The sequence below is a fragment of the Diabrotica virgifera genome, chromosome 3 (genome assembly GCF_917563875.1).
Source record: "Diabrotica virgifera virgifera chromosome 3, PGI_DIABVI_V3a".
Taxonomy (NCBI): Eukaryota; Metazoa; Arthropoda; class Insecta; order Coleoptera; family Chrysomelidae; genus Diabrotica; species Diabrotica virgifera.
This window is the reverse complement of record NC_065445.1, coordinates 776,886-795,491: the sequence shown is the minus strand read 5'-3', so window position 1 is coordinate 795,491 and position 18,606 is coordinate 776,886. Positions and strand designations below refer to the sequence as shown.

The window sequence follows — 18,606 nt, the reverse complement described above, 5'->3', positions numbered from 1 at the left end:
TCTATTTCTCCATTACTCTGTAATACCGATCCTAGGTACTTAAAACTATTGCTTTTCACAATCATTTCACCGTCTAAAGATACCATTTTATTTGTAGTAACTCCATCTTTAAATGAACATTCCAAATACTCTGTTTTTGTCCTACTAAGTTTTAAACCTTTTTCCTCCAAAGCTTGTCTCCACTGTTCCAGTTTTTGTTCTAAGTCTCTTTCACTATTTCCTATCAACACTACATCATCAGCATACATTAGGCACCATGGAATACTACCCTGTAGTTTAGCTGTTATCTCGTCCAAAACTAATGAGAATAAATAAGGACTAAGCACCGATCCTTAGTGCAATCCTACTTTCACCTGAAATTTATCAGTCTCTCCCACACCTGTCCTAACACTAGTCGTTACTCCCTCATACATATCTCTCACAATCTTAACATATTCGCCAGGGACTCCTTTCTTATTGAGTGCCCACCACAGAATCTCTCGAGGAACTCTATCATATGCTTTCTCAAGATCAATGAATACCATATGAGCGTTGGTCTCTTTATTCCTGTATTTTTCCATCAGTTGCCTTACAATGAAAATTGCATCTGTTGTTGATCTGCCCTGCATAAAGCCAAATTGATTATCGGATATTTCGGTTTCTTCACGTATCCGTCTATCGATTACTCTCTCCCATATTTTCATGGTTTGGCTAAGTAGTTTTATAGCCCTGTAGTTTGTGCATTGTTGTATGTCTCCCTTGTTTTTGTAGACAGGTACTAATATACTGCTTCTCCATTCATCTGGCATTTGTCCAACTTCCATAATTCTATTAAATAGACCTGCTAGCCAACTTATTCCTGTCTCTCCCAATGCTCTCCATACTTCCCCAGGAATATCATCTGGTCCGACTGCGTTTCCTTTCTTTATTTTTTGGAGCGCTTGAGCCACTTCCTCGTTTATTATTCTGGTAACCATTGCTGTTACTGTCTCCGTTAACTCCACAGGCTGTCTGTCAAATTCTTCATTTAATAGACTGTCAAAATACTTTCTCCATCGCTTTTTGACATCCTTTTCGTGAATTAGTATTTTATTATTTTCATCTCGGATACATCTAATCTGATTAAAATCTCTTGCTTTCTTTGCTCTCTGTTTGGCTATTTTATATACCTTTGCTTCGCCTTCCCTGGTATCAAGTTGATCGTATAGGTTTGAATACGCTTCTGCTTTAGCTTTTGCTACTGCTACTTTCGCTTCTTTTTTGGCGACCATATAGTTTTGAAGATCTATGTCCGATCTGGTTTCTTGCCACTTTCAACCCTTCATGCGTTATTCATAGATTTTAAACAAGCGTATGATAGGATAAGAAGGAATATAATCATTTATAACGTAGATATTGTAGTTCATAACTAAAAGTATATATTTCATAATATCGTAACAATAATTATATGTACATTTAAATTTCCAACTTAAGGAAAATTTAAGAACTTCTAAAACAAAGCCTCTTCTGACGGCGTCATCTAATCTGTAACAAAAAAGGTAAATAAATTAAATATAGAGAATAAATTAAAAGCTAGTGTTAGGATGCAGGGAGAGAATTCTTTGGGATTATAGCAGTGTAGTCTGCTATCTCTAGGGCCTAGGGTATTCAAGGAAGGTAACAGGTCCAGTGCTACGCTTCAACCGCCTATTATTACCCCTGGTTTTACTTCAGGTAGGTACTCATTTTATTAAGACTGAGTCGACCTGCGGCCTATAGATATTTTTAAAAATGTTTAGATGTTCTCGCCGGCCTAGGATTCCGCCGACATTGATGATGATAATGAGAAAAATATGATAATATTTCTCGCGAAAATAACTTATTAACAATGTACCGTAAAATGGGGTGAGATTGATCTCCCGGGGTGACATTGATCATTTGTCGTTGTATCACATATATGTAGATACAACCGGCAACAATGTAAAATTGTTTCTGGGCGTGGCACTATTCATTTCTTGGATCTTGACTATGATCAGTTCACGTCGTTGTTAGTTTGCAATTGGCATTGGGAAGAAGTTCTGTGGCTTTGAAATTAACCATAATTTTTGTCCTATTTTTATAGTTTGTGTACTTTTGATGGTAGAGGAAGAACAGAGGTAAGTTCGCTATTTCTAGTGTTATAAAATTATTTTGTATGGTTCTGTAATAATAATTTTAAGTATCTAGCATTTTAACTAACGCCAGCTTTTTTAAGATGGCGGATAATATTGAATGGGGTGACATTGATCAAGTGATCAATCTAACCCCACGTTACGTACGTTTCAGAAATTAATTTATAATTTTTGTTACAGATTTAAGAATATCAATCAAAATGGGAAGAACGTACAAAAGACAATTAGGCAGTAGAACGTATGGCAATTTTAATGAAGAACAAGTTAATCAGGCGTTGCACGATGTATTGGAAAATGGATTATCGCTAAGAAAAGCCGCAAAAAAATACAAATTGTCCTACGGGACTTTAAATAACAAGTACTATGGAAGGAAGATTAAGAAAATAGGTGGACAATCTGTATTCATATATGAAGAAGAAGTAGCCATTATAAATAGCATTTTAACGTGTGCAGATTGGGGATATCCTCTAAGTGCAATGGATTTGAGAAGGTTCGTAAAAAGTTTTTTGGCCTTAAATTAGCAGGATCGAGGAAGATTTTCAAAATAATTGAAAATGACATATCCACTGTTCCCTTCAAGGAAGTAGTTGCCTTACTACCAGATCCGACACTCGAGACGATTTCTGATAGGATACAAAAATATCATTTTCGCGGAGAAATTAATATAAAAGAATGTTAAATCAAATTTTCTTTTTTTAATAATTGTTCTGAATTACATTTTTAGTTGTTAAAATATGTTTTTTTTTGTATAAATAAAGAATAGTACAATAAAAATAGTGTGATCATTCTCACCCCGCATGATCAATCTCACCCCTTTGTAAAAATTCGAAAAACTGTCTGACCGAATTAGTCAGGGTTAAGATTGATCATATTCTATTTAAAAGCACTACTGTTTCATGCTATAAAATCATCATGATCAATCTCACCCCAGTCACGGGTCTAAGATTGATCACCCTTTTTTTATGAGATAAGTGGATTTTCTTAATAATTAAAACAAAACTAGTGTTAAATCACTACTCTTTAGATATTAATATAACACGTGAAGTGTTTAAATATAGAACAGTCACAAAAACGTTTAAAATATAAATCAAATAAAGTTAAAATTGATCAATCTCACCCCATTTCACGGTAACTACATAATAAATAACTATTCTTACTTACCGTATTTTTCTTAGGCTACATGCTTAGGCTTTTTTAAATAGGCTCTTCTGTAGAAGTCGGAAAATAATATCATCATGAAAAAGTTTTGAGGCACAAAGAACATGCATAAAAGTTTTGGATATCCACATTCCACAAACAGCTGCCTTCCAAAGAGGATTACAAAAAATGTAAATTGTACCTAGATAGTAAAAAGTAGATGAGTTAAATATACGGGGTGTAACGCACTTATGGAAAATTACTATTTTATTGGGAAATAAGCCACAATTTAATTTGAAAATGAAAATTGACATTTCGACTTTCACTTCGGAAGTCGTTATCGAAATACAATATTTTTATTTCGATAACGATCTCCGAAGTGGAAGTCGAAACGTCAATAAATTTCATTTTTAAATTAAATTGTGGCTTATTTCCCAATAAAATAGTAAATTGTATAATATGCCACAAATAAACAGCTTCAGAACAATACCGGGAGTCCACTTATATTTTCCCCATTTTAACTGCCTATAACCTCTAAACGGCTCAAGATAGAAATATGCGGTTTTCTCTGAAATGTTTTATTTAGTAAAAGTTTTGTCTGAATGGATTGAGTTTTTTTTATATCTCTTTCAATTACGAACAAAAATGGCGGATTTAAAAAAAAACTTTGTTGACTTTTTTTTAATGGAACACCCAGTATATTTTTTGTAAATTGAAAGAACGGTCATTCACCTATTCAGCGATATAAAGTTTTTTAAAATCGGTTGCCAAATGACTGAGTAATTAATTTTTAAAATGAGATGTGCAACGTGTATATCACATAACTAGTAAGCAAATTGATATTATGATAAGTGATTTCCACATTGCATCTCTCATTTTAAAAATTAATTGCTCAGTCATTTGACAACCGATTTAAAAAAACTTTATAGTGCTGGATAGGCAAATGACCGTTCTTTCAATTTACAAAAAAATATACTGGGTGTTTCAATAAAAAAAGTCAACAAAGTTTTTTTTTAAATCCGCCATTTTTTTTTTCGTAATTGAAAGCGTTATAAAAAATTCAATCCATTCAAACAAAACTTTTACTAAAATAAAACATTTCACAGAAAACCGCATATTTCTATCTTGAGTCGTTTAGAAGTTATAGGCAGTTAAAATGGGGGAAAATATAAATGGACACCCGGTATTATGGAAAATTATGAAAGTTATTCCTGTCCTTATAGTATCCAAAAATTATAATAGATAGTTCGTGTAAACTTAGAAGCAGTTTTTCTTTCAAACATTTCACAAACATATTCGCATTCATGTTATCGTGATAATATAAGATTCTTGAACCCCTAACCATACAGTGAACCATACAGCTTCAGTGAAAACGCGCCATCGGGTTCTATTTTGCGCTACCTCATTCCAAGAAATTCCTTAACTTCTTATCTCGTCCATGATGGACCTTCTTCAAGTTTGTGTTGGGCGACCTATTTTTCTTTTGTCTTGGTGATTCCAGTCTAGAGCAGTCTTTGCAATACTGCAACTATTTTTTCGGAGTCTGTGACCGATCCAATCACACTTTCTGGACTTTTTTTCATTTTCTACCTTCTTTTGTTCGGTCAGGTGTAGTAGATCCTCGTTTCTGATGATGTTAGGCCAGAAAATAAATACGGACAATTCTGCGAAGACATTTGTCAACAAAGACCTGCAGTTTGTCTGTAAGGGTTTTGGTCACTTTCCAAGTTTGACATCCGTAGAGTAGAACAGACATGACATTTGACTGGAATATTCGGATTTTTGTCCTTGTAGTATACTCGCCAGACCTCCAAACAGGGTTAAGCATGCTGAATGCTTGTTAAGCTTTTCGTACCCTCATACTAATGTCGTCTTTTGTACCTCCTCTTTATTCTGTTGTAAAACTTAAAAGATACGTAAAATTTTACACATTTTCAATCTGCATGTTTTCGATACTAAATAGAGTGTTTTTCCTTGCATTTATTCTCATGGACTTGGTCTTAGTAATATTAATTTTCAAACCTATTTTATTGGACATTAAAGATGTATAAACATATTCAATTTAGTTGCAATGCGAAAATGCAGCCGTTTTATATTTTAATTCAATCAGAGAGTACAGCAAGTGTCTATACTAGTTTCGGGACTTTTTGCCCTCGTCAGTAGTCACATATAGGGCTTTTTATTCACAGTCATTTGTTTCGAGCTTCTGTCATGTGTCACATAATATTAATATATCTATGTCATACGTTATTCGTATATACCATGATACAAACCAAAGACGTATGACGTAGATATATTAATATTATGTGACACATGACAGAAGCTCGAAACAAATGACAATCGATGAAAAGCCCTATATGCTCTTCTCTCTGACTACGCTCTGCGTGCAGACACGGATTGCAACGAACGAAATGGCTGGGATGCCTCAGCGACATCTGCTAGAAAAAATACTAAGTTTTCAATCTAATAATACATAAAACAAGATTTAAAATATTATTTTACATCCCATCAGATTGAAAACAGTTGGAATCTTGTCTGGTGACACCTCCGAGGCTTTTAAAAAATGCAAGTCATGCCGATGTTGAGACTACAGGAAGATGAGAGATTTCTACAATTTGCAAATCACATCTCATCTGCTCAGCGTGGTAAAAGCTCTAACGAGAAGGTTTCCTACGTACTCCAAACCTTCTCGTTGGAGCTTTTACTACGTTGAGCAGATGGGATGTGATTTGCATAGTGTAGAAATCCCTCCTCTTCCTGTACTCTCGGTATCCGCATTGCTTCCATTTTTAGAAGCCTCGGAGGTGTCACCAGAAAAGGTTCCCATTGTTTTCAATCTGATGGGGTGTAAAATAATATTTTAAATGTTGTTTTATGTACTTTGAGATTGAAAACTAGTTTATTTTATTGGCTTTAGTGGAAAGTGCTTCCAATTGGTCAGCGACATCATGGAACCTTTGTCAAAATAGGCAGATATTGTCCACGTATTTTAGATATCGAGATATCGCGCGTTATCGTGATAATTAGAGAATTTTGTTTTGAACGAAAACACAAAATCCGCTTCATTAATAAAACCATTTTTTCCACTGGCATGAAATATAAGATGTCTCTTTCCCTCAGTATATGAATGTTAATTTAATTTAGCGATTTAAATATAGAGCGATAATAGAGCGATTTACTTTCGGACTTTATATACAGTAGAATGAACCATTGCCTGCCAAGTGTCTACCAATAATCCAATATAGTCACAAATTCATGAAACATACTATGCGTTCGTTATCAATAAAAGCTATACAAAAACATGTTACTTACCAACTGTATTTGGGTTATAAATTTTTTAAATGCTAGATTTTGCTTCCATTTTTCGTCCAAAGAGGATAAGAAGTAGTACGTATACATAACAGTATGTACTGCTGAATTAACCAATCCTACCCAAGTGTTATATCCACCAGCAACGAATCTGACAGTTATCCAGATTATGAGGAACATGCCGAAATGATGGTAGACGTGTAAAAATGTAATTTGTCTCTGTCGTTTACGCAGTACAAAGAATATCTGAGAAGAAAGTCAAATTATTAAACAAATACAGCATAGTTTTGGATTTATTGGTTAGTATAAATAAATTAAAAATAAATGAAAATAAATTAAAAATAAGTCTAAATAAATTAAAATAAAAACTAAATAAATTAAGTCTTAAAATCATTGCATATATTGTTTATATTTCTCAAAGCTTAAATAGAAGCGTGGTATAATCAAATATGTATTGACAAACAAAAAATGGCTTACCGTTTCCAACAAATCAGCAAGTTTAGTTAGAAAGAACAGATGATACATTTTTAAGATGTATATCGAATGAGGATCACGTCCATAGCTTATCTTTTCGCAATGCCAATTTATGTTAAACCATACTTCGTCAAAAGCCTAAAAGCATAAATTACTTTAATAAAACCGTTATTGTAACATATAGTTTATCGAGGTTTATCCTTTTAGTTTTGCATATAGCCACTTAGAGGGCGCTACCAAAAAACCTTTCGACACAAATATATTTTCAATCTTTTGATGACATAAATCCAGAGTTCTATTGCGATACAAGTCGTGTAGATACAATGAATTGTTGGAATTAGCAAGTCTGTCGAAAAATGGATCTTAACCGATAACATTTTCGAACAATACTTTTTTACAATTTCCGGAGAGGATTAGGTATCCCAATAGCAATGTATCGCTGAAATGGTTTCTGTGTTTGGGAATGAAGCATCACACTGGTCAACTAGTTCCTGTGAATTTCATCGTGGTAGCTCCAGTCCCAGTCTCAGCGACGAATCCAGGCCAGATCCACCGAAAACAGCAGTCACACAGCAAGATATTGATGCGGTTCGTCAGCTAATTAAGGGTGACCGCCGTGTAACATACCGGGAGATAGAAGCATCTTTGGGCATTTCAAATACCTCGATCCAAAAGATCCTACATGAAGAACTGGGTGTTACGAAGTTGGTTTTCCGTTGGATCCCTCATTTGTTCACAGAAGAGCAAAAAGCGGTTCGCGTCAATTGGTGTTAAAAAACATTGTAACGGTTCAACTAAGGAAGCTCAATAAACGTTTATAGTATTGTTAGTGGCGATGAATCTTGGATTTACTCCTAGGAACCGGAAAATAAACGCCAATCCGCTGTGTGGATGTTTCACGATGAGGAAAAACTAACAAAAGTGATCCGTTCTCGAAGTGTGTCAAAGAAAATGGTCACAACTTTCGTATCAAAATCTGGTTATGTGGCAACAATCACTTTGGAAGATCGAATAACGATTATTTTTGATTGGTATATAACCGTTTGTTTACCAGAAGTTATCGCAAAACTCCGATAAAGCAACACACGACGACGAATCGTCCTACACCAGGACAATGCAAGTACTCACACTGCCCAAAAGATAATAGAGTTTTTTGGAGCTTCAAAACATAGAATTGTTAAACCATCCACCGTATAGCCCCGACCTAAGTGGCAGTGACTTCTTCACGTTCCACTTGGGATGTAAGCTAAATGAACATTGGGACCGCAGCAAGTGTTTTCAATAAGATGAAAAGAGTATTATGCAATTGAAAACTGGGAATGTAGAAATTGAAACTAGAGTATCGAGATGACTTACTAGCTTTGAAGTGTGGTGTTATCAAAGAATGTGGAAAATATCATGGATACAACACGTAACAAACACGGAAACATTAAGAAAGATGAAAAAAGAAAAACAAATACATACTCAACACTATAAAGAAAAGAAAATGAGTTCAATAAATTTGTTAAATTTGAGTTGATGCGAAAAGATTTTAGTAAATGGCATGCCTATTAAACAAACCACCTCTTATAAGTACTTAGACCATGAGTAATCAAGAAAGTAAGAAATAAAATTTGTGTTACTCAAAGAGCCATATAATGCTCAATGTTAGGTATTTCTCATAGGGATTGAATTACGAACAAGGAAATAAGACGAAGAACAGGAGTGAGAGATACCATAGAAAGAATTATGACCCTAAAGTGGAACTGGGCTGAACACATAGCTAGAATATCGGATAACAGAAGGACACAGCAAATAATACACTGGAGACCAAGACAAGAACCATATTGAAGTAAAAGTCGTCCGCCAACAAGATGGTTTGATGACATAAAACGGATCGACAAAAATTGGATACAAACAGCACAAAACAGAAATACATGGAGAAAAGACTGAGGGAGACCTATATCCAGCAGTGGATATATCCAAGTTGAATGATGAGTTCATGCGATTGGTTGGACAAGCTAAAGTGGAAGGAAAAAGAAGACCGGGGACACCACGTATGTCTTATTGGTTGAAAATTTTAAAGCAGCGAAGAGGAAAACCAAAGGCGAATACATAAAGGCGAGTTTACACTTATTCACTTTAGATATACACTGCGGATGATAGATGAATAGTGAAAGTGTAGATTAAAAAGCTTAAGGCTAATTTAGATTATTCACTTTAGATGTACACTGTAGATGATTCATCCGCAATGGAAGGTATAAACATACTCTTCATCTACATTTCATCCAAGATGCACCCAAAGTGAACAGTGAACAAAGTAGAAGGTGTTCCTACTTTGGATGAACCGGTTGGATGATTCATCCACAGTGAACCACTAGTGTAAAGTGTAAATTTGTTTTTTTCGGATCCTATGAACATTCCATGCCATCAAAACGCAGTTGAATAATTTTTTTGATACGTAAAATGGCTTTTCTGTGGAAAGACGAACATATGCTTATATTTCTAGAAATATATCGTAATCATGAGTGCCTGTGGAATAATAAATCTGAGGACTACCATAAAATATACATCCGTGAAAATGCATACCGGTCTGTACTAAAAAGAGCAGCATTTATCTGGATTAAATATAGGCGACATAAAATTAAAAATCAAAACTATTCACATTCGCTATTGTTCAGAGTTAGCAAAAGTTAGGAAGTGAGAAAAGAGTGGATCAAGAAGCAATGATATTTATACTCTTCGTTTATTTTGGTTTTAAGGGCAAACTCCTTCTGATTTTTTTCTAATTTTCAACATTCTTCTAGTAACGCTTTATTTATTAACTCCACGTTGACCATACCCATACGTTGACACTTAAAATCGTATTCGCCATTTTGAAAAGACTATTAAACGAATTTCGCCAGTGAAAATGTAAATTGCCGACCTTCTCAATCTACACTTTCACTATTCATTCATCATCTAAATTCGTCTTTAGATAAAAAGGCGAATTGACTATTCACTTTAGATGTACACTGTGGATGATTCATCTGCAATGAAAGGTATAAACATACTCTTCATCTACATTTCATCCAAGATGCACATCCAAAATTAACAGTGAACAAAGTAGAAGGTGTTCCTACTTTTGATGAAATGGATGGATGATTCTTCCACAGTAAACCACTAGTGTAAAATGTAAACTTGTTTTTGCGGTATTTTTGTCATAAATTTATATTTTGATACCTACGTAATAGCTATTTGTATAACAAGGGAGGAAAGTGCTTCTTTTCCTCCCGAGAATGAAGTTTACTGGCAGTAATCATTCAAGGGAGGAAAAGGCACTTTACTCCCATGTTATACATATGGTTTTTCCACCTTCCTCAAATAACAAGTCATTTTATCATTTTTACTTAAGAGGAAACAGTAGCGATCAACAGGTAGCGAAAAGGCGTTCCAAGATTGCGGCGTTAATTTTGAATATTTTTTCGAGATATTTGGCACACGTATTCGTAATATAATAGAGAATGGCGGTACAGAGCCCAATTTGAAAAATATATTAATATGTGGAAATTACTCTGAAATTAAATACAATATTTAAAAAACGAGCCTGTACCGCCATTAAGAAGAACAAACAAATATACTCTCTTCAAATAAACTTTTTTATCCGATGCCTAGATTTTGTGTCATTTTGGAACTACTAATGAAATAAAAAATTTAAGTAGTTCCAAAATGACACAAAATCTAGGCATCGGATAAAAAAGTTTATTTGAAGAAAGTGTATTTTTTTGTTCTTGTTAATGGCGGTACAGGCTCGTTTTTTAAATATTGTATTTAATTTCAGAGTAATTTCCACATATTAATATATTTTTCAAATTGGGCTCTGTACCGCCATTCTTTATTATATTACGAATACGTGTGCCAAATATCTCAAAAAAATATTAAAAATTGCAGCCGCAATCTTGGAACGCGTTTTGGCTACCTGTTGATCGCTACTGTATCACCTTAATTTATTTATGTAACTAACCAACAAAATTTATTAGAACCAAAACTAGCAAGTAGGTACAATATAACTGTCAACTGTCAAATATAAGTCAAATTATTAATGTAAACATTGTTAAATCAGAATAAAAATTTACTGTTTTTTACCATTCTGCAAAATACAGAGTGTTTTTAAATAAACGTTAAAATGTATAGATACTTACGTAATAGAAAATAGATATTGTACAGGGCGTCAATAAGTTATATTTCATGAATGAAATACCATGACGTCACTTTTACTTTTCCTCCCTAGGGAGGAAAAATATTTTCCTCCCTAGGGAGGAAAAGTAAAACTTTGCTCCCTATAATCAGGTCCGGAAAAGTATACTTTCGGTAGAGCTAGGTGGAAAAATTACTTTTCAGTGGAAAAATGAACATATACCTATATTATATTTCTAGAAATATATCATAAACATGAGTAATCGTGGAATAATAAATCTGAGGACTACAATAAAATAAATTTTTTGTTAAAATGCATACCGGGAAAAACTATTCACACTCGCTATTATTGTTGAGTTAGCAAAAATTGGAAAGTCAGAAAAGAGTGGAATAAGAAGAGCTGATGTTTATACTCCTCGTTTATTGTGGTTGAAAGAGTCAAACTCCCTGATTTTTTTTTAATTTTCAACATTCTTCTAGTAATGCTTTACTTATTAACTCCACGCCAGGACTATTCGCCATTTTGAAAAGGCTGTGAAACGAATTCCGTCAGTGAAAATGTAAATTTCTGAGCTTTTCAATCTACACTTTCACTATTCGTCTATCATCCGCAGTGTACATCTAAAGTGAATAAGTGTAAATTCGCCTTTAACTCTTCACAACCGTTGCAGATAGAGTAAAATCGGCCGTGATGGTCGCCAATGTCGTTAAGAAGAAGAAAAATCGGCACACGAAGAAGAAGAAAACTTGAAAGCATGGCATCACACAACGTCACACTCTAATGAAATGTAAATTGTTATGTCACTAGAGAGTTATCAAGTAACTCGAGGAGAATACGGTAACGTTATTTTAGCAGTGGAGCATGCGCAGTATGAATATTGAATAACGGAAATGATTTTAACGTTAACGTGCTCCGTTACGGTAGGTCGGATAGCGGGCTTAAAATACGGTAACGTTAGCAGCGAATCGCACCAATTCGGCAGGACTCGGAGTGACTCGGCCATTTCAGTTCTGTCATGTTCATGTAATAAATAAATATGTTGTGTTATGAAATTTTATTTTGTATGTTAACAGGTGTTTTGTCTTTGTTTTCTTGGCTTGGTTTTGGTTGACTGTTTTGGTTTGAGTTTGGTTGAGTTTAAAGTTTTAGTTCCTCTCAGCATTACTTACCAGTACAGGTATGGCCAGTTTCTGTTACAATTATATCTGGTATCCCTAACAATTGTACAAGCCTTGGAATATCCTGTTTTTCAAACCGAAAATACTGTTTGGCTTGTTCAGGTTCTAAGGTATCGAAATTAAAGACAGGATGTACATTTTGATTTTGAACGTTATCATCATTTAAAACGAGATTTAGTATTAAGTACTCTATATCATCGTCATTGGCTTCAAGTAACATTGCCTGTTCTAAGATCTCTTCCAGTTTTTAGAAAAATTTGAAATCCAAATTGTACAAAACAAGTCAAAATTACAAAATATGTATCTTGGGTGAAAGAAAACAAAAACAGAAAAAAATTTAAACAAATTTAATTATTTTGCTGTCAAATACGAAATTTGACTGACAGCTGCCAACTATTAAAAAATAGCGTTTACGTGTCAAAATAACGGATGGATAGAATTTTACTTGATAACTCTCTAGTGACCCCGTATTAAAACCTTATTAATTCCAGCTTATAATACGACATCAAGTAAAACATGGTAGGTACCTATGTAACATTTGTTTTGTATTATCTTGAATGAATATTTTCCAATGTTTACTTACCACGTATACTATAAACGCGTTTACTGCTATTTGCGCCAAGTTGTACGCAAGTAATATGCGTTTGAGGTCAAAAGGTTCCCGATTTTGCATAAGTCGAGGACCTAAACGATAAATAAAATAAAAGTATGCCACGATCACTGCCAGGGCTTGAAATGGCGATGACATCAGAAACAAATTCTGCTCTAGAGGCCTCGAATCTGTAAAAAAAAATTATTTAAATTCTAGATTAGATATAGAAAGCTTTCTTTGGAACAGGTTCATATAAAATTAGTATTATATAAAAGAATATTTCAATCAACGATAAAAGAGAGAGGATCTTGATCTGAAGAGATTTCAAAATGTACATACACAGATGTTGGTGGTCTCTGAAACGAAATTAAAATTAACTGTCTTTATTTACCTTCGTTTTTACTCACGAATTAAGTACTAGGAATCAAAATTCGTTTGATCATTACATAGAAAAATTGATGTGTTGTGGAATGCATATTTTAGGTACCCCACGTCTATTCATTTATCGCCCTTTTCCCTTGCAAATTATAGAAGAATGTATGTATAGGTGAAGATTAGAATTTTTGTTTCTGACAAAAAAAAATATACTTCAGACAGAGTATCCACGAAAAGGGTAAAGATAGAACCATACAAATGGACGAATATGTAAAATATTGTTCAGAATTATTACAAGATAAGAGATATCTATATACTCCCTCAGCTTACGAAAAAAAAGATAAACACAAGTTGCAGATAAATCTAATATCACAAAACGAAATAAAAAAAATGCGCTAATAAGGATAAAAAATAACAGAGTGACTGGCCCTGGAGACATACTTACCTGCAGAACTGCTAAAACATAATAATTAAAACAAATTTTTAACAAATGCTTATTTTATGGAAAAATATCGAAAGAATGCAAAATGAACTATTTAAGCTTTGAGGCCTGCATCCCGCGTACCAAAAAAGTTGATTAAAAGCAATCTGAAAATTTGTAAATAGCTTAACGGTGTGTAGTCGGACAAACTTTGATGTATGCGAACACTGGAACAGCAACACTATTACCACATCGATATTCTTAAAACAAACGGCTATATCATACTAAAATCACCATCGGACAACAAGTTTAGAAAATTCGAGAGATCAAAAATGTCCCATTTTTAAGGTGGTGCATTCATTTTGCTGCTCAGTGTGTATCCATAGCCTTTCGTTTGACGATTATCAAATAATAGCAATGTAAGTTCCGTGTTAACGAGTGAAACGACGATTGTCGCATCAGCCAGTGGTCGGGAGCGTAACTATATGCCATATGGCGGTACATTCAAAAGACCTGTAAAATTAACTGGGATTGAGAACTCATTTTAATGTAAAGGATAATCAATATAACCTTAAAATAACAAAAGAAAACAAAATCCTTATCCTATACGATAATATTTATATCGTTGATTGATAAAAATATTATATATACCTGTATGTATTTAGATATCAATCAACGTTTATAATTCGTATAGTATACTACATATTTGGATTTTCTTGTGTTATTTTGAGGTTACATTTATTTTCCATTACATGTAAATGCCAAAGTGGTTAAAAAATTAAAGAATAAAACATAGAATACAATCTTTATTTATAAAAATGTTTATATGTATCTTCATAAAATATGTTTGTTATCAATAAGTAAAAACTTAATAACACAACTACCTTATTACACATAATATATATTTACACAATATTATTTATTCATCAGTTTAAACCACACCAAAATTGTATACATTTGGAATAAAACACAACTGCTGTAATTCACCTTACACTTTTTGTTGTTGGATGCACTATTTAAACGCTATTTATTAAAAAATAAAACAAATAAATATGGCGTCGTATTTTTCCTTTTTCTCAAGGAAATGAAAACACAACGAAACGAAAGTGACAGTGGTGACAGAACGAGCGAACGAACAACGTGCAGAAATCTGCAGAAATGAGACTAGTATCGCCATCCCGTGCCAGGGAGCGAACTAGCAAACGTGCGTTGACCTTGAATATCCCTGTTACATTTGTGGGGTTCTGCTGTGATCAAATACAGAAGCCAAAGACGACATCGTCTACATCTATAACCTCGTCCAATTTACTTACCGTTGCACGTCATCCGCGCCATAGCCTGTGACACGATACCAACACGAAATATCTAGGCGGTAGGTGTGTTCCCCTTTAGAATCATTTTGATTCTAAAAAAGAACACACCCACCGCCTAAATATTTCGTGTTGGTATCGTGTCACAGGCTATGGCGCGGATGACGTGCAACGGTAAGTAAATTGGACGAGGTATACGTGATGAAAAAGCTAGTAGAAGAATTAGCGAGCTGGGGCTTGGAAATTAATTATGATAAAACGCAATACTTACATGGTTATCGGTAATACCTTAGAAGACCTGCAGATAAATAACAACTCCATAAAACAAACAAATGAATATAAATACTTGGTGGTAACTTTAACAAATACAAGATCAGATGAAATGAATTCACAAGTGATAAGTAAAGGAATATAAAACAGAAATTATGTTTTGGAGAGACATCTGCAGAGTAACACTAAAGGCCGCGTCTCACCATCAAATAATTTGATCAAACAGTTTGAGCAAACTTGACGTACTTGAGGAAGTACGTCAAAGTGACGTCACAATTGCAGTTTTTTGGAAATTCTAAAAATCTGTGCTCTCACTATCAGTCTAGTTTGATCAAATTTTTTGTATTGAGTTGTCTAACTTGTTTGTACTTTATTTAAAATTAAAATTTTTCGTTATTATCCACAATGAACACTCAAGATGTGACGTCACTAACTGTCACTTTCAGTTTGCTCAAACCAGTTTGATCAAATTATTTGATGGTGGGACGCGGTCTTAATAGACCAAGTGAGACATAAACGAATTAGAGAACTAATGGATATTAGGAGACACTAAATGATGCAATAGAACAAGAAAAATTACTCGGTATGGACATACATGAAAAATGGACGGTACAAGAATATCGCTAAGAACTTGGAAACGCAAACCAAAGAGGAGGAAAACAGAACGTCCTAGATTACAGTGTAACGGAAAAATAAATTCTGTTCAAAATTTCTGTTCTTTTGTATGGTGTGGAGACATGGACTCTTAATAAACAATGTCTCAATAGATTGGAAACATTTGAAATGTGGACATATCGAAGAATGCTGAGAATCTCCTGGACACACAGAATAACCAATGAAGAAGTACTAAGAAGAATAGAGAACATTAGGGAGGTACTGGATTCCATGAAAATAAGAAAACTGTAATACTTGGGTCATATAACACGTGGTGACAGATATGAACTCCCAAAATTAATAATGCAGGGAAAGATTTTTTAAGGAAGGCGCAACATACATAGGTAGGAGAAAAATGTCCTGGCTGAGAAATCTCAGAGAATGGTTTGGATGCAGCTCTTTCGGGCTGTACTATCAAAAGTTAGAATAGCAATGATGATTGCCAACCTTCGTCGAGGAGATGACACGTAAAGAAGAAGGACAAATAAAAACTGCAATGGAAAATAGAGAACCTCACTGAAGAAGATATGCACAATAACAAAAAATGACGATTGGTATTTTGTAGAACAGAATATCGCTTGGTGTGATCACACTAAACGAAATCCAGGACGCGATGAAGAAGATGAAAAACAACAAAGCACCAAGAGAACATGGAGTCGTAATAGATGCGATAAAGATGGGCGGACGTGTCCTCCTCAACCAAATAAAAATTTTGTTTAACCTTTGTCTAACAGATTGGTGAATACCGGAAATATTGAACAATGCAGTAACAATTTTACTACACAAGAATGGAGACAAGGCGCACTTAGAAAACTATAGACCAATCAGCTTATTGAACCACATCTATAAAATGTTTACCCGAATAATTACAAGACTACAAAAAAAGCTGGATTTCTACCAGCCCCGAGAACAAGCAGTAAAAACCTTAATAAGAAAAATCGATAGAATATAACAGATCACTGGTACTGATCTTCGTATACTTTCACAAAGCCTTCTACACTGTGGAACTAGACAGCATTATAACTGCTTTGAACAACATTAGAATAGACTACCGCTTTACAAAGTTAGTACAAACATTGTACCAGAGTGCCACAATGCGTGTAAAACTACATGATAACACCAGAGAAATACACATCAAGCGAGGTCTGACCCTCTCTCACTGAACTTATTTATAAGGGTCGGTCCTCGAATACGCCTTTAAAATGCTAAAGTGGGAAAATAGAGGAATAAAAATAGATGGGGAAATGCTCAATCATCTGCATCTGCGTTATGCCAACGATATAGGCAGTATTCATTACCGAAGATCTGGGTAAAGCACAACAAATGCTACACGAATTAGAAAACGTAGTATGTTCAACAATAGATCTAAAAATGAAACTCCGTAAGACCAAAACTGTAAATTTCAACGACGAATAATACTTGGGCGACGTATGGTTCACTAAGAGACGTCTTTAAGAGAAACATCTCGATAGCTATGAAACGGAAGACATTTAACCAATGTGGTATTCCTATTATGACATACGGAGCAGAAACTCTCATTCTCACAACAACAACAACACTAAAAATGCGAGTGGCACAAAGGCGCATGGAAAGATCGGTTCTTAGCGTAACAAAAAAAAGATAAAATAAGGAACCAAGACCTGAGGAAAAGAACAGGTATCACTGATGTCGTCTAACGGATAGCCAAGTTGAAATGGAATTGGACAGGACACGTAGCGAGACTAAAAACTCAAGATGTACCAGAAAACTAATTGACTAGCGCCCAAGAGAAGACAAATGCAGCAGTGGACGACCACCAACGCGCTGGATGGACATTAAACGAATGTCCAAGAAATTACAACAAGACGCACATAGCCGTGGAAAGTGGCGAAAAAGAGGAGACCTATGTCCAGCAGTGGACGGAAGAGGTTGCTTAATGATGATGATGAAACAGAATATGCTGTGTAAAGGCACGAATAAGTAAGTACTCAGTTTTAAATTTAAGGGATTAATCACTAACACATGTGAAAAAATATTATGATTAGATTGCTTACCCCCTAATTCGTCAAAAAGCCATCGATATCCTAATATTGCTCTCTTTAAAACCAGGGCCATTTTCTTCGATCAGTTTATACACGAAACTATTGAAAGTTGGTTGTTACCAAAATCAAAGTGCTTGCTCACCATTTACATGCTACTAATAAGAGAACAATAGCTTATGGAATTAACGTACCTATTAACATAGCATATGATTTATTCATGAAATTGGTCGTGAACTTTACAGTGGTTTTAGGACATTCTTGGATAAAATGTGCATGGTTACCTTTAGAACACACTTTAATTGTCTGTGTAAATAGTTTTACTACCAGGGGAAACAAGGCTTGTTAACACGTAATTTTCATTATTATCCCCATCAACCATTAATGAGTAATACCGGAATGTTTATGCGTTTTAAGCTCAAGGAATGTTGCACTTTTGCAACATTGCAGAGATATTCTCAGTGATATTAGAAGTGGTATCTTCTTCTTCTTTAAGTGCCATCTCCGCGGTGGACGTCGGCAATCATAATAGCTATTCGTATTTTAGAGACGGCTGCTCTAAAAGTTCATTTGATGTACATCC

General features: G+C 34.4%; 1 protein-coding gene across 1 annotated transcript; it reads right to left on the bottom strand.

The window, feature by feature from the left end:
• Window positions 1-1,374: 1,374 nt before the first annotated feature.
• Window positions 1,375-18,318, bottom strand: LOC114324423 (elongation of very long chain fatty acids protein AAEL008004-like). The gene is made up of 6 exons (XM_050647764.1): window positions 18,039-18,318; window positions 12,967-13,163; window positions 7,053-7,187; window positions 6,579-6,821; window positions 3,291-3,468; window positions 1,375-1,503 (listed from the first exon to the last, which is right to left on the bottom strand). The coding sequence occupies exons 1-5, from the start codon at window positions 18,097-18,099 to the stop codon at window positions 3,301-3,303; spliced, it is 804 nt and encodes a 267-aa protein (XP_050503721.1). The 5' UTR covers window positions 18,100-18,318; the 3' UTR covers window positions 1,375-1,503; window positions 3,291-3,300.
• Window positions 18,319-18,606: the final 288 nt, after the last annotated feature.